The sequence below is a fragment of the Folsomia candida genome, unplaced genomic scaffold, assembly GCF_002217175.1.
Source record: "Folsomia candida strain VU population unplaced genomic scaffold, ASM221717v1 Fcan01_Sc013, whole genome shotgun sequence".
NCBI classification, from domain to species: Eukaryota; Metazoa; Arthropoda; class Collembola; order Entomobryomorpha; family Isotomidae; genus Folsomia; species Folsomia candida.
In genome coordinates, this window is record NW_019091205.1 from 3,748,474 (window position 1) to 3,761,925 (window position 13,452).

The 13,452-nt window shown below is 35.5% G+C and overlaps 2 protein-coding genes across 2 annotated transcripts; both read left to right on the forward strand.

Moving 5' to 3' along the window:
* Nucleotides 1–4,637, forward strand: LOC110855697. The gene is made up of 6 exons (XM_022104107.2): nt 1–268; nt 544–718; nt 795–901; nt 3,739–4,100; nt 4,182–4,224; nt 4,485–4,637. The coding sequence occupies exons 1-6, from the start codon at nt 193–195 to the stop codon at nt 4,502–4,504; spliced, it is 783 nt and encodes a 260-aa protein (XP_021959799.1). The 5' UTR covers nt 1–192; the 3' UTR covers nt 4,505–4,637.
* Nucleotides 4,638–7,447: 2,810 nt separating this feature from the next.
* On the forward strand, nt 7,448–9,718 carry LOC118437503. The gene is made up of 4 exons (XM_035856545.1): nt 7,448–7,879; nt 8,420–8,852; nt 9,421–9,539; nt 9,614–9,718. The coding sequence occupies exons 1-4, from the start codon at nt 7,448–7,450 to the stop codon at nt 9,716–9,718; spliced, it is 1,089 nt and encodes a 362-aa protein (XP_035712438.1).
* The last annotated feature ends 3,734 nt before the right edge of the window (nt 9,719–13,452 follow it).

The following is a 13,452-nucleotide window of genomic DNA, read 5'->3' on the forward strand; positions in this document are numbered from 1 at the left end:
AATAACTCGAAGTACGACACGGGCAAAGTACCTAATCAATCAATCAATCAATACCATGCGAGTATTACGCATTTGATCCATTTGTATATAAACAAGCTTGTAATAATTGTCAGGCACACATCTTAACTTTACTCTATTTACATACATCCAGCGAAAATACTTTGCACAAATTTAATACTAATAAATCGCAAAATGTCGGGTATTAAGGGACTACTTGTAGTAATTGTGGGGGCTATGCTCACCTCCCAAATCCATGGGCAGAGTAATGGTGAGTACAATAGTTTAATTATATATTCATTTGTGCGAAATCTTTACACTCTTAAAAATAATGCTACCCGTTTGAAAAGTAAATGCCGTCTCAATCCTAAATTATGGAAAGTATACAAAAATCCAACATAGCTTTAACTCGATTAAAAGGAAAGTTTTCTACGGATTTATATAGTATACTAATTTAAAATTCAGAATGCATTTACTTTTCAAATGGTACTATTATTTTTAAGAGTGCAAAATATGTGGTGTGAAATTATTTATTATGATTTTTAGATACGGAGCTGGTCAAAGTGCTGTTTAAAAGGTCGGAGTATGTCAACCAGGTATTTTTCCAGTTACTTCAAGCCCACTTGTTGGCCAGGACCAACCCCATCCCGGAGCCCATGGTTTTCGACAACTTTACTTACAGCCACGAATGGCTGTTTCAGGACGGAGAGTCGCACACATAGTAAGAAATTAAATAGTCGATTAAATTATTAGCATGCAAATATTTTATTATTTACATAATCACTTTTGTCCTTTAGTAATCCACTTTTATTCGGATTTTCTGACTCAATTCTCACCGTGCATGCGGATAATGAAACTTACGAGGCCAACATTCATCTCGTGATTCCACAAGCGTCTCTTACAGGTAGTAAAAAGTTGCGAAATTTTAATGACGCTATAAGTACTCACGTCAATTCTCAAATAGCTCGTCAAACCGTAGTTTAAGCACATGAAATTTGTGGAAATTTTCCAGCCAATATTTAAAAAACTTGCTAAAAACTATGAAATTTTTGTTGGTCTGTGTATCACAGAATTGTAACGTTTTTGTCTCGTGAGTAGCTCGAAATCTTCTTGATGGCATTAATTTCCATAGAAATTTGACGTTTTCGTGAGTATTTACACCCATTGTGTTGTACTCGATTATTTACTCTATTTAATAAATGAATTTAAAAAAATAAAACTAAGGCGAGAGGCGCTATTACAAACAAGAAACAAGCCCTCCCACCAACACCCCCGTCTCGCCGTGGCCCCATTAATATTTTTATATCTTGGGGGTGTAACCACAATTTTATTTTTTGAAATTCTTTCCTGCGTTATATACAATTAAAAAAACCAATACTGTGATACTATGCCAAAATGGGTGCATGTCATTTTCATGAAAGTGTCATAAAATTGTCACACAAATGTTGGAAATTAAAATACGAAATCTTGTTTATTTAACTCGTTTACCAGAGCAGCTAGCTCAATTCTGAAATTTCTGAATGCAAATTTGGAATGTATTTAGTCACATGATTGCCTACATTAAAAGTTGGTTTTAAGAAGTAAATATTTCATTTTTTGTACGAAGGTTGATGAATAGAGTCAGGTTATGTATATGTTTCAAACTTTTTCAACAACAATACCGATTGACTTGAAACTTTAGGATCTTGGTTCTGGTATATAGATTTTCTTTAATCAAAAATCTTTAATTAAAAAAATGTTTTTATACATATTTGTCGATTTTATTAAACATTTTACATAAATGTTTCGGGGTTTTTAAGAATATATTTATCCGAACTCTGTTGATTAATGCTAGACGGCATGTTTAAATTGAAATTAATGTAAGAACTACAGGTAATAGGTTTTAAAAGTGCAGTGCAATATAAGATTGTACAATATATCAATTTTAAATGCAGTTTACATTGGTAGTTTAAGGTTTGAATCATAAATTGTGGTTACACCCCCAAGATATAAAAATATTAATGGGGCCACGGCGAGACGGGGGTGTTGGTGGGAGGGCTTGTTTCTTGTTTGTAATAGCGCCTCTCGCCTTAGTTTTATTTTTTTTAATTCATTTATTTTGTCGTTTTTAAGTGAATAATTTTTTAACTACGTCATTAAAAACCCACAGTGCAGACTTGATATAGCCCGAGTCAAAAAAAGGTTGCAATTATCACCCAATCCGAAGTTTTGCACCAAATTTTTTCATAAATGCATATCAATATCTTGTAAATAAAAACTAATGGTTCTAATTTAAATTAACATTCTTGCATTACTGTTCGTTCAAAATTAATATGTAGTAAAGTCCTCAAAATTTTGTAAAAGGTCAAATGGTCGAAGTTGCTGGTTGACATTGACAACGATTTAATTAGGTACATTTTGTCTACTTTTTCAATGAATATTAGGTGAAATTTGGAAAATATAAACAAACTCAATCAATGGAAACCAATCATCCGCCAAATAACCTTTCAGACTTTTTACTGCATATTAATCTTGAATGAACAGTAGTAGCAAGGCCCTTTGGCTTGGTGGTTCGAGGGTAGGATTGTCACCACGCAGTCACATGTTCGATTCCACCAGCCGGGAAGCTATTGCTAATCCTACTTGGCTCTGTGTTAGTACGGGGTAGGTGCTGTCTCTCATGGCAGGGTGAGCCCAGCCATACGGAATGGCAATGCCATTGAGTCAGCCCCCGGCAGAGTTCCGTTCTCTGTTGGGATGAGACGACTTGCCACAGATTATTAGGCAAGAAGTCCACATCTAAAGGTGCATTTATGCTTTACGTCATCGTCACGTCCTCCTCCAAATCCGATTTTTTGATTGGTTAAAATTTTTAATTGTCGTAGTGATAATTTCGTTCAGCCAATCAAAAAATCGGATTTCAAGGAGGACGTGACGATGACGTGAAGTATAAACACCACTTAAGGCTGAAAAGCAGAGAATATCTGAGTCCTTTCGATGTAAAACGACAGCATTTTAGCATTTTAGCATTTTAGCAATTGGCAGCATATGTAACAAATTGCGGTTTGATACGACGATTAAAATAAATCCTTTCGGGTCCCTCCAGATGAATATGTTTCCGATTTTCCTTAATTCATATTGTTCCATTACGAGCCATTACAAATTTACAGACAGACGGACCTGACGATTATATAAGCCCTGGCTCGGGCCATCATTTACACATACATATAAAGAATTTCTTTACTATAGTTGCTATGGATGTAACTGAATTTTAAAAATTTCAAACCTCCATAAGTTCGTCATTTTGCATGCGATTTTCATGACCCTAAAGAATGATCTTAATAATTTTTTAAGCCCTTTCGATTCCCCTTTGCCGATTTTTCACTTTCAGCGGAATATTTTGAGATACAGAAAAAAAAGTCACTACAATTAGAAATACACCATGAAGGTATGAACCGATTAAGCCCAAAGATCTATGCGCAATACTACAAAGAATTTACTACCCATTGGTCGAAACCGCATGTCTCTACGACGTATGGTTCTCTCACAATCTTGTTTGACTGTTTTGAGGTGTCCACTTAACTGCATACTATGGCTTCGCCGTAACCATGCACGTATTTTTTTGGGTGCATGGTTACGTTTGGGTCTCGCCTTAGAAAAACACAGATTTTATCAAACGTTTATTGTCAAATTAATTTTTACTAATTAATTACGTAATTCGTAGATATGTAACTAATTTGAAATTCCAATTATTTCATTTAGGTACCTACGACTTATGGATCGACCAATCTGGCTTTTGGGGAATTTACGCTCGCTACCGCGGTTCCGGCGCGTATGCCCACTCCTTCACAAATGTCGAGTTGTGGTTGAACTTGACCGTGAGCGAGGGAATGGCGGGTGGGCGCCCGATCGTGACCGATGTCGTGACCTCGCTCCGTTTCGACTCGTGTCGCCTCTGGGCTGAAAACTTTTCGCATAATGGAAACTTTTGGGACGAAGGGGTGTGGGCGGGACGCGGGCTAATTTTCAAGGAAGAGTTCGATTCTCCGGACAAAGCGGGAGGACGGGAAATCTTACTGACGGAAGGGGCCCGGTCATACATGAATATGTTGTTTGGATTCTTGGTAAATGCATTTTTGTAGAGTTAAATAATGCCAAAAATTGCAATTTTTTCGAAATTCTTAATTTTTTGTCTATGTATGCAGGGAGTAGACAGAGAACAGGCTTTACTACTGTTGATGGATTTGGGTAAGTGCATTCTTAAAATATTGTTACCATTTTGAAGCGTAGATGCATTCTGAATTCTAAATTAAGGAACCTTTACTAAATGCAGAGTAAAGTTAACCTGGCAATGGGTAAAGTTTAGATGCTCATTTTTTACTCGAACTCTTTACTTTAGAGTTGAGGGTGCATTTACTTTCTAGAAGGGTGACAATATTGCTAAATAAGTGTGTTGGAAATTTTTCTGTCCTAAGTAGTTAATTTATTTTCCACTTCTTTGTTTACAGGAACAATTGTGAATCCATAGGTTGAAGCTAGAATGAGAAATTTAGTTAGAAAAACCTAACTAGATTTGTAATGGAAAATATTTTTGTGACGAAATATTGATGTTTTAAATAAATCTTAGAAAATAAATAAATATGCACACTTACATACATAAATCAGAAACAAAATATTGTGTCAAAAATTCATGTTCATCTCATTTCCACATCGTACATATGTCCTTAGTGTCTCAAGTGTAAATGGAATACATTCGTTAGGGGTACTTTTCAGCCTATCTTTGTATGTATCCATGCAAAAGGTTTAAGCCTCAACGGTTAAATCCTTTATGTATATACAGGGTGGCTTAAATGTCAGGTTACAATGGAAAATTTTTCAATAGGAAAAAATCGTAAATTTCCATTAGTTACGGCTTTGGGATTGAGATTTTTATTAATTTTTATCAAAACTTGTGGAACACTGATGACAAAATTCTTAAAATATTTAATTTCAGAGGCCAAATTTCGGTAACTAATGGAAATTTACGAATTTTTCCCATTGAAAAATTTTCCATTGTAACCTGACATTTAAACCACCCTATATGTATACTCGAGCTTATTGACCCTTGTAAAATTATCCCAAATTTCTCAGAGGATGCATGTGTAAGTTAATGGCTTTTCTCTTTAATACTCGACCACTAAACCGAGATATTTGCCTCCACTGACTAAATTATCTTACCCATTCACCTTACAACACTTATAAAAATAATGCAAGAGGATAATTTACTCTGTATTTCCGATTTTGTATGGTTCACTTAATAGAACAGCAATTTACACCCTTTACCATGTAGTAAATTTATTTTTATTTTTAAAAGCGAGGATTTTCATTCAACCCTTGCATATTTATTTCCCTTGAGAATGTGCTTTTCATTATGTCGCCAAACTCTGCATAATAAGGACCTACCTTCCGATGAAAAAACTTTTACGCAAAATATTCGTAATGCTTATTTTGTACAGGTTTACATATTTACTTGTTATATAACAAAACATTAAATGTAAAGTGCAGCAATTTGAGTTGTCATCTTCACCTTGAGGGGGGAATGGACTATTCAAATTTAGGTATGTAGTATATTAAAATTTCTGGTAATTATGAATAAGCCTGCTAAATCGATTAGGTTAAATGCATCGACCTCATTGAGTATTAATTTGTTCAAGAGCAAAAATTTAAGAAGCCGGTACAGCTCAAGGTTTTTGTGGGTTGGGGTTTATGGGGTTTTTGTTGGTTTTTTGGGTATCAAATCTCCGGAAAAACCCTAATGCTTAATGGGGTTTTTCCGGGGTTTTTGTAGGTTTTTGAAGCAGATTGAAACAAAATCCCTTAAACTACAACTTGGATCAATGCTAATTACATTTTCGGATTCATCATGAAATTTTAAGAATTTTCATGTGCGACATGAATTTCCAAATATCATTGCATATTTTCAGATTTACATGTTAAAGTACTTTCCGATGTAAAAGTCCAAGTCAATGAGAACGGTTAAAATTGCATGCTGAATTCGTATATTAAGTTAGTTTTTCTCATATGTTTAATTTTAGAAATTCTGGTTCAACCTGCCCCAAAATCTACAAAAATCCACAAAAATCCACAAAAACCCAAAAACCCACAAAAACCCCAAAAACCCCGGAAAAGCCCCCGGGGTTGGGTTTTTCTACAAAAACCCTGGGGTTTTCCGAACCTTGGTACAGCCTGAAAGCCCAAAAGTTTGTAGCAAATTAGGTAGCTTCACTTAATTCCTGAGCAAATTAAAATATTTATATCCTGCTGAAATCGAGTCTAGCCGACATGCACTCAGGGTGGTTTAAATGTCACTCTACAATCGAAAATTTTTCGATGAGAAAAATTCATAAATTTCCATTAGTTACCGAAATTTTGTCTGTGAAACTCAACATTTAAGAATTTTACCATCAGTGTTTCATTAGTTTTTACATATATTAATTATTAAAAATATGTAACCCCAAATCTTGGAACTAATAGAGATTTTGGGACTTTTCCTTATGCAAAATTTTCCCTTGTAGTGTGACATTTAAACCACCCTGTCTGTACCTAATTGCAAACCTTGTGCCATTTCGTGCAAATATTTTAAAAATTTACCGGAAAAATTGTCATGTTTAATTTGACATTAAATTTACAGAAGTTTCCGACAACGTCGCCTTCAACCCCATGTCCAAAGCTTTGATGAATCCATTGGTAAATAATTTGCTCACTAACAACTAGTTAATTAGTCCCCAATGAATTATTAAATTTATCCTAATCGATTAACTCTTAATCAGATCCTCGACGTCATATTCGCCCATCTCAACGTCCCCCGACTTGAAGACGTCACGTCTCGTTTGCTTCGAGTGGGGCGAGATTGGCGCTACTTCGTTAGGAAAACGGTGCCTTTACAATTTCAACAAGCTTTTCCGATATGACGGGTCAAAATTAGTGCAGGTGTCTCCCGTGCACGATCAACTCATTCGGCGCATCTTCATCGGAGGGGAATTCGATCGGTCCGTTCCCACAGAAAAGACTGGTAACGTTATAACCATACCTGTTCACATTCATTTATTCGGTAAAAAACGCATTCGACATATAAATTATTCATTCGTTATTAAATAAATTATTGGCTTGAATTTTTTGTTCATTTGGGATTCACGAAGTATTCATCATGAAGAATAATTTTATACATTATTTGTTTTTCAGACCACATGGGTTAAATTGATAAAAAATGAATCGTGTATGTATAAGGAATGGATATTTATTTTCAAACTTTGAGTAAATGAATGACGAATGGATAACTGTAATAATTTAAATTTGTACTGAATAAAGGTTTTTCAACACGTATTTATTTTCAGACTTCGAATAAATGAATGACGAATGAACAATTGCTTAAAGTTTTTTAGTTGAAGTTTTTATGTACTGAATAAATACTTTTTGAACAGGTATAGCCATCATGGAAGGGATGAGGATGCTGAAGTCCTCTCAAATCGAACACATCTGCATCAAAAACTTCAAATCCATGGGTCTCGATTTATATCCTGATCAGCCGTGTGGAAAACTCCCGATTCTAGGGAATTTTACCTCACTCAAGTTCTCCCCGGTTGCCCCCACCACCGTAGAAATATCCCTCAAACTTCACACCCTTCTCCAAACACTGATTGATTCTGCACCGAATTTGTCCTCGCTCAAACTCCGTTTCTACCCTGATTTGACGGGGTGCATAAACCTAAAACTTCTTAAATTTAATTATGACAAATTCTTCCATGACGCTTGTCCTGATTTGGACTTGCTCACTGTAACGGAGATATTGGCAAAGGTGAAGGATTCCTTAATCGAGTTGACGTTGCAACATGAAGGTGCCGGAAATTGGGAATACACGCCAAAGGTATTTAAGATCTTAACTGATTTATGAAGGTGATATTAGAGCATGTAATCTCGAACCAGTTTCTCGAATCCGGCATATGGAGATAGTGAAAATTTCACCAATATTGAAATGTGACGATATCTAAATATTAATTAATTTCATATCAAATATAACTCCCAATGGAAACTTTTTTAAATTCTGGAATTGCTAAGCTACATAGTTGTGCCAAAACGTTATCCATTATAAAATTTAAAACCTATATTATTTCACAATGGTGCCAAATAAATGAGCAAGAACACAAATATATAACAAGTGTTAATCTAAATATTTAAGTACGAAATTTTTATGGAAAATTTAAAATATTTTCGATACTAGTGTGTAGTGAAATCACTGAGATTTTGGCAGTTCGAGATTACATGCCAGTAGTTTTATGTGTGCATGGGAATTGTAGCATGTAATGTACATATTTTAATCTATGTAGATATTTTAACCCGTATATTTTTATAGTAAGGACATACATATGTACACATAGATATACTTAATAATGTGCACACATTACAGTGTCAGGACGTCCCCGTTATGTCAAAACTTACCACTCTCACCATCTGGGCAGTACGTGCCTACCAAATTCATAATTTCTTTGACGAATACCATCTTCCTAAACTTGAAAAGCTGACACTAAACTTAATCCATTTCGAGTCGTCAACTCTTCAAATTTTGTGGAAACGACACCGAAGAGTTCAAACTCTCAGCCTAACATTAGATCAGACACGAATAGAGGGCGATTTCACGGGGAAGATTGTTAAAATGTATCCTGCCGTAAAGAACTTTTATCTAGTGGGGTGTGGTGGCCCCAATCGGATAACCAATGACACTTACCGAATGTTAGACCCGTTTCAAACGTGGGATCTCGAACAGGTTAAAGTTCGCTTGTATGGTATGCGGGAGGCGTCAATTCTAATTTCAGTCCTCAAAAGCTTGTCTTGTTGGAAAGGTAATCTATTTAGAATGTCGTAAAACCTAGTATGCAGGACGTGTTCTTCAAGTGAAAAAATTTAGCGAACACAAGAACAAATAAATTAAGCAATATTTTGTAATTGATTTCAAGAAACATTCCGATTCGTCGTGAAATTAAAGTAAATCCAGTGAATGTGTAATTTATTAAATTTAAGGCAAAAGATATGTCGCTTGGCTTGAAAAATCCGTCCTGAGTACTAGGGTTAAGTTCATAAAATGTCGGTAGTAATTATAACTGCAGTAAATAATTTTTTGGTACGATTGTTACCGGCGGAGGTACCATGCAATTCTACCCCGTGGTGACACAATAGCTGTCTTCTAAGGGTAAGAAATTGCCTCCGGTGTCGGTAAAATTTTTATTACCAGAAGGGCGACATTGGAGGCTGTGAAAGATATGTTACATTTCGATTATAAATTATTACCGAAGAAGTATAGAATTACAAAGTACCTTCGCCGGTAACAAACGCATACATCATTGAGATTAATTATTATGAAAAAATGTTTATAAATATTTACTTATTGAATAAACTGAACAAATATTTCAGGCGTTAAACATATCAAATTTAGGATCACTAGAATCCCAGAGCAAGACTTTTTTTGCCACCTTCAAGATTTAATCCTTCACAGCAAAGCGTTTAAAAGCGTGGAAATATATGGCAATGAGGTTCGTCGGAATAATATATCATTTGCATATGTTATTATTGCCACTTATGTAAGTCTCCCTCATAATAAATTCAGGTACCGGAAATGCGGAAAAGAATACAACCCATATTCGAAAGCAGTGGGGCTCCCATTCACTTTTCTGGAGGAGTGATTCCCAACCCCAACGTAATCAATTGTTAATGCAAATCACCAAGAAACACGTTTTGTTCAAATATTTTTGAAAATATGTAAATCTTATTGATACTTTGTCTCAAGTAGTACAATCCTGTAATAAAGGTTTGAATTTATTTTGTGAACGTTGATTAATATAATCAATTTCAACAAAAATCTCAGTTAGGGATCGTCCATATATTACGTCATCAAAAAATCCTGAAAAAACCACCCACCCACCTCAAAATCATCATTCGTCATCACTTCTCAAAAGCACCCACCCACCCCCTATGATGACGTCAACATATTACATCTTAAAATTATCAATAGATGTTATAAAGCTAATATTTGGTTCTTTATTTTTATGACCAACACAGCTTTATTAACCACATTAATAAAAAAAGGAGGGGTTTAACGTACGCGTATTAGCTCATGGCTCTTGCATACATGCAGGGTAGGTAGGACAGGTAGATTTTAACTAGGTAGGTTGGGATAGGTTCCATTTGGACAGCTACAATTGCATAATACTACTTATCATATCAGTAGCGTTAATGCAAATCACTGGGTTGGAGAAAACACGTATCACTCATCAGCATGTACCGTACCGGAGTCTTTAGCCCAGATAGGAGTCAGCTTCTGCCTTTTTCAGTCACTGACTATCCCCAAGTAGACAACTATCCCAGCACGCTGATGTTGATTTACCAAAAATTCCAACTACCACCCAATTTCGAACCGAGGACCTCTGCGGAAAGAGATGGACGCTCTAACCACTCAGCTATGGCCCCGGCCCTTAACCACATTAATAAGTAATATTTGAGTCTCACTCAAAAACATTAACGGAGTTACGATCGGTATTAATCACTTTGAAGCAAATGGACATGTTAGTCAGTCTTTCGTAGAGTGTGCAAGGGCAAAAGGGCATGCCGTGCCTAAAATGCCTTTTTGCCTATTAGGCTGGTGAATTTTGACCATGCCCGATTGCCCGAAATGTCGTTTGCCTCTTTGGTAAAATCGGGGCAATCTGATCATACGATCGCATGTTTTTTCTTCGTGAGGCAAATACCTAGCAACAAAAAATTACTAAGTATGCATTTGACCCTCCCCAAAAAAGTGACCACTGACGATATCTCCGTCATTTCTCAACCGATTTTGATGACATTTTGCACCGATTATTCTTATGAAATTTAGATATGACATTCAAACTGATTTGGTGAATTTATAATCTGGATGATCAAAATCGGTTAAGAACTCGGGAGATTATTAAATTTAGAAAACCTTCAAATTTTTGCAGCGACGCAAAGCATTAATGTTGTTGACAATAAATCTTCTAATCAACTCTAGCTTTAAGGAATGTGTGGTGCTTATTGTTAAATATATAAAGAACTCAATTACAAGTATTAAATAAACAAGGCCCCAGAAAAGGGAAATCTTAGTGAGGCTTGGTGCGACTACAACTAATAAATAAAATTAGATTGCAGAATTTTTGCATCACCGCTCTCTGGACCATTCTTACTGGATCCAATATAAATTTTGTTTTGCATACACATGCATTTTTACATTTATTGAATTAATTGGACTTTTAAGAAGACGTTTTTACTAGTGAACGAGAAGTTTGGTAAATTAACTGGGAACAAATATAATGGGTAAACAATTGTGAACTACGAATTTTTGCAAATATGCAACTAAAGTTACAAATATTTAATTTTAATATTTTCTGGATATCCTATTAATTCTTATTCTCATGAAATTACAAGAATGTTTGAGGGGAGCCATTTATTCCAAATGATTACTTAATGCTTCCAGTAAAGAATGGTACAGAGAGCGGCGATGCAAAAATTCTGCAATCTAATTTTATTTATTAGTTGTAGTCGCACCAAGCCTCACTAAGATTTCCCTTTTTTGGGGCCTTGTTTATATTATTTGCAATCATTCAGAGTTCACAGGATTTGTCGACATGTGAATAATTAAGTTATGTTTATTAGGCTGAGCTGGATTATTGTCGAGATCATTAAAAAAATTATGTACATCTTGAGGTGATTCATAAATACTCGTAGTAATCATGACAACGTAGGTAAATGGTCTTGTGGAGTATTTAAAGAAGTTACAGGTTAACATGTTCTAGAAAAACCGAAATGTGAAGCTAATGACATTCTTTCGCGTCCATTAAAATTTGTAAAATAGCCCAGGCAATAACCAGTCAAACATATAGAAAAAAGCAAAACAGCACACAAAAAGGCAATCAGGCATTGAAACGGGCAAAACGGCCATGAATTTTTGCCCAAAAAGGCGCCTTTTTGCACACTCTGTTCTTTCGTAGTATGGAAGATACGTGTTCTGCTCAGTAATACGTTGAGTATTTAAAAAATGCTACTCATCGTTATATTTTAAATTTAAACAAATGTCAGATTTTCTAGTATTTTTCAAAATTCAGAAATAGTGACATAGTTCCGACCATTAAGAGCTTCAAGAAACATAAGATAACGAATTATGAGAAAACGTGTTGAACTTTTTGAGATTGGGTTAGAATTTGCAAAATTTATATAGTAAAAATGATATTGTGGGCTAAAAATTTATATGTACCAACTTTAGTCCATAGTCGACAATTCTCGCATTGACGAAAATGCAAGCATACGATCGGAATATTTCTGTGCATTAACAATTCAAAACTAAGCTGGCCAAGATCCGAGAAAATCAATTAATGCTAGCGCATTGTAAAATACACAAGGCGAGGCGTAATATACCAAATTTCCCGCTGTTTGCTAAATGCGGAATAAGTAGACAATTTTCTCCACACGAATCGATTCTATCGTGAGAACTTATAGCTCAACCCAAATTACGGAAATTTTAAGCCATCAAACTCGAAAATCGTAAGAGCACGAAATAACGCTACATGTGTCATTGTAAGAGTTGTCCGCATATTGTAAGTGTCAGGATATTTTGACCTGTAGAAAATGAATGCATGAATCACATCTAACGACAATTTTAACCTCCAGTGGTCCAAGTACACCTTCCCCACTGGTGGAGAGAACACTTTGTCACAGACTCTCATGAGCTTGCCACTCGTTTCATCAACTTCTACGATGACTATCTCCATAATCCGCAGAAATTTTTCGAAATTTGTTGGTGTCTTGTTTTCTTGAGTATATTGTTTCTCCATTAATGCCCAAAATCTTTCAATGACACTGACAATGGAGGTCTCCCTACGTATGCTCACAGATTTGGACGAAATTAGTGTCAATCGATCACAAATATAATTAGTATGAAATTTGCAAATGGAATCATCTGCCAATATGCAGGTTTGGCGGAGATATTTGCATTCAAACCAGAAAAAATGCGCAAGAAATTTGGAAAATGAAAAATATGCCGGCCTTTTGGTGCGTTTTCTCCTCTTTTTATGCAAATATCTCCGCCAAACCTGCGTATTAACAGATAGTTCCATTTGCAAATTTCATACTAATTATATTTGTGATCGATTGACACTAATTTCGTCCAAATCTGTGAGCATACGTTGGGAGACCTCCATTGTGAGTGAAGTTAGGAGCGTTCTTTTTTCTCAACGAAATTAGATTTTTTCCCTCGATGGTACCCTGCCAATTTTTTGGCATTCTAGCACGTACCCAGGTCAGGCAAAAATCAAACATGTTTTTTTCTGATAGGGGCGATCAATCTTTTCGTGACACACTCTTTAGAATAAAGTCCAAACTTCAAATTTTTGGTGGAAGCGAATGGATTTGGAACAGTCCTGTTTTTGTCGATTGCCAGCC

Coding starts and splice junctions, on each gene's coding strand:
- LOC110855697 (XM_022104107.2), top strand. CDS start 193: ATGTCGGGTATTAAGGGACTACTTGTAGTAATTGTGGGGGCTATGCTC. Junction 269..543: donor AATCCATGGGCAGAGTAATG/GTGAGTACAATA, acceptor TATGATTTTTAG/ATACGGAGCTGGTCAAAGTG. Junction 4,225..4,484: donor ACTACTGTTGATGGATTTGG/GTAAGTGCATTC, acceptor CTTTGTTTACAG/GAACAATTGTGAATCCATAG.
- LOC118437503 (XM_035856545.1), top strand. CDS start 7,448: ATGGAAGGGATGAGGATGCTGAAGTCCTCTCAAATCGAACACATCTGC. Junction 7,880..8,419: donor ATTGGGAATACACGCCAAAG/GTATTTAAGATC, acceptor CACACATTACAG/TGTCAGGACGTCCCCGTTAT. Junction 8,853..9,420: donor AAGCTTGTCTTGTTGGAAAG/GTAATCTATTTA, acceptor CAAATATTTCAG/GCGTTAAACATATCAAATTT.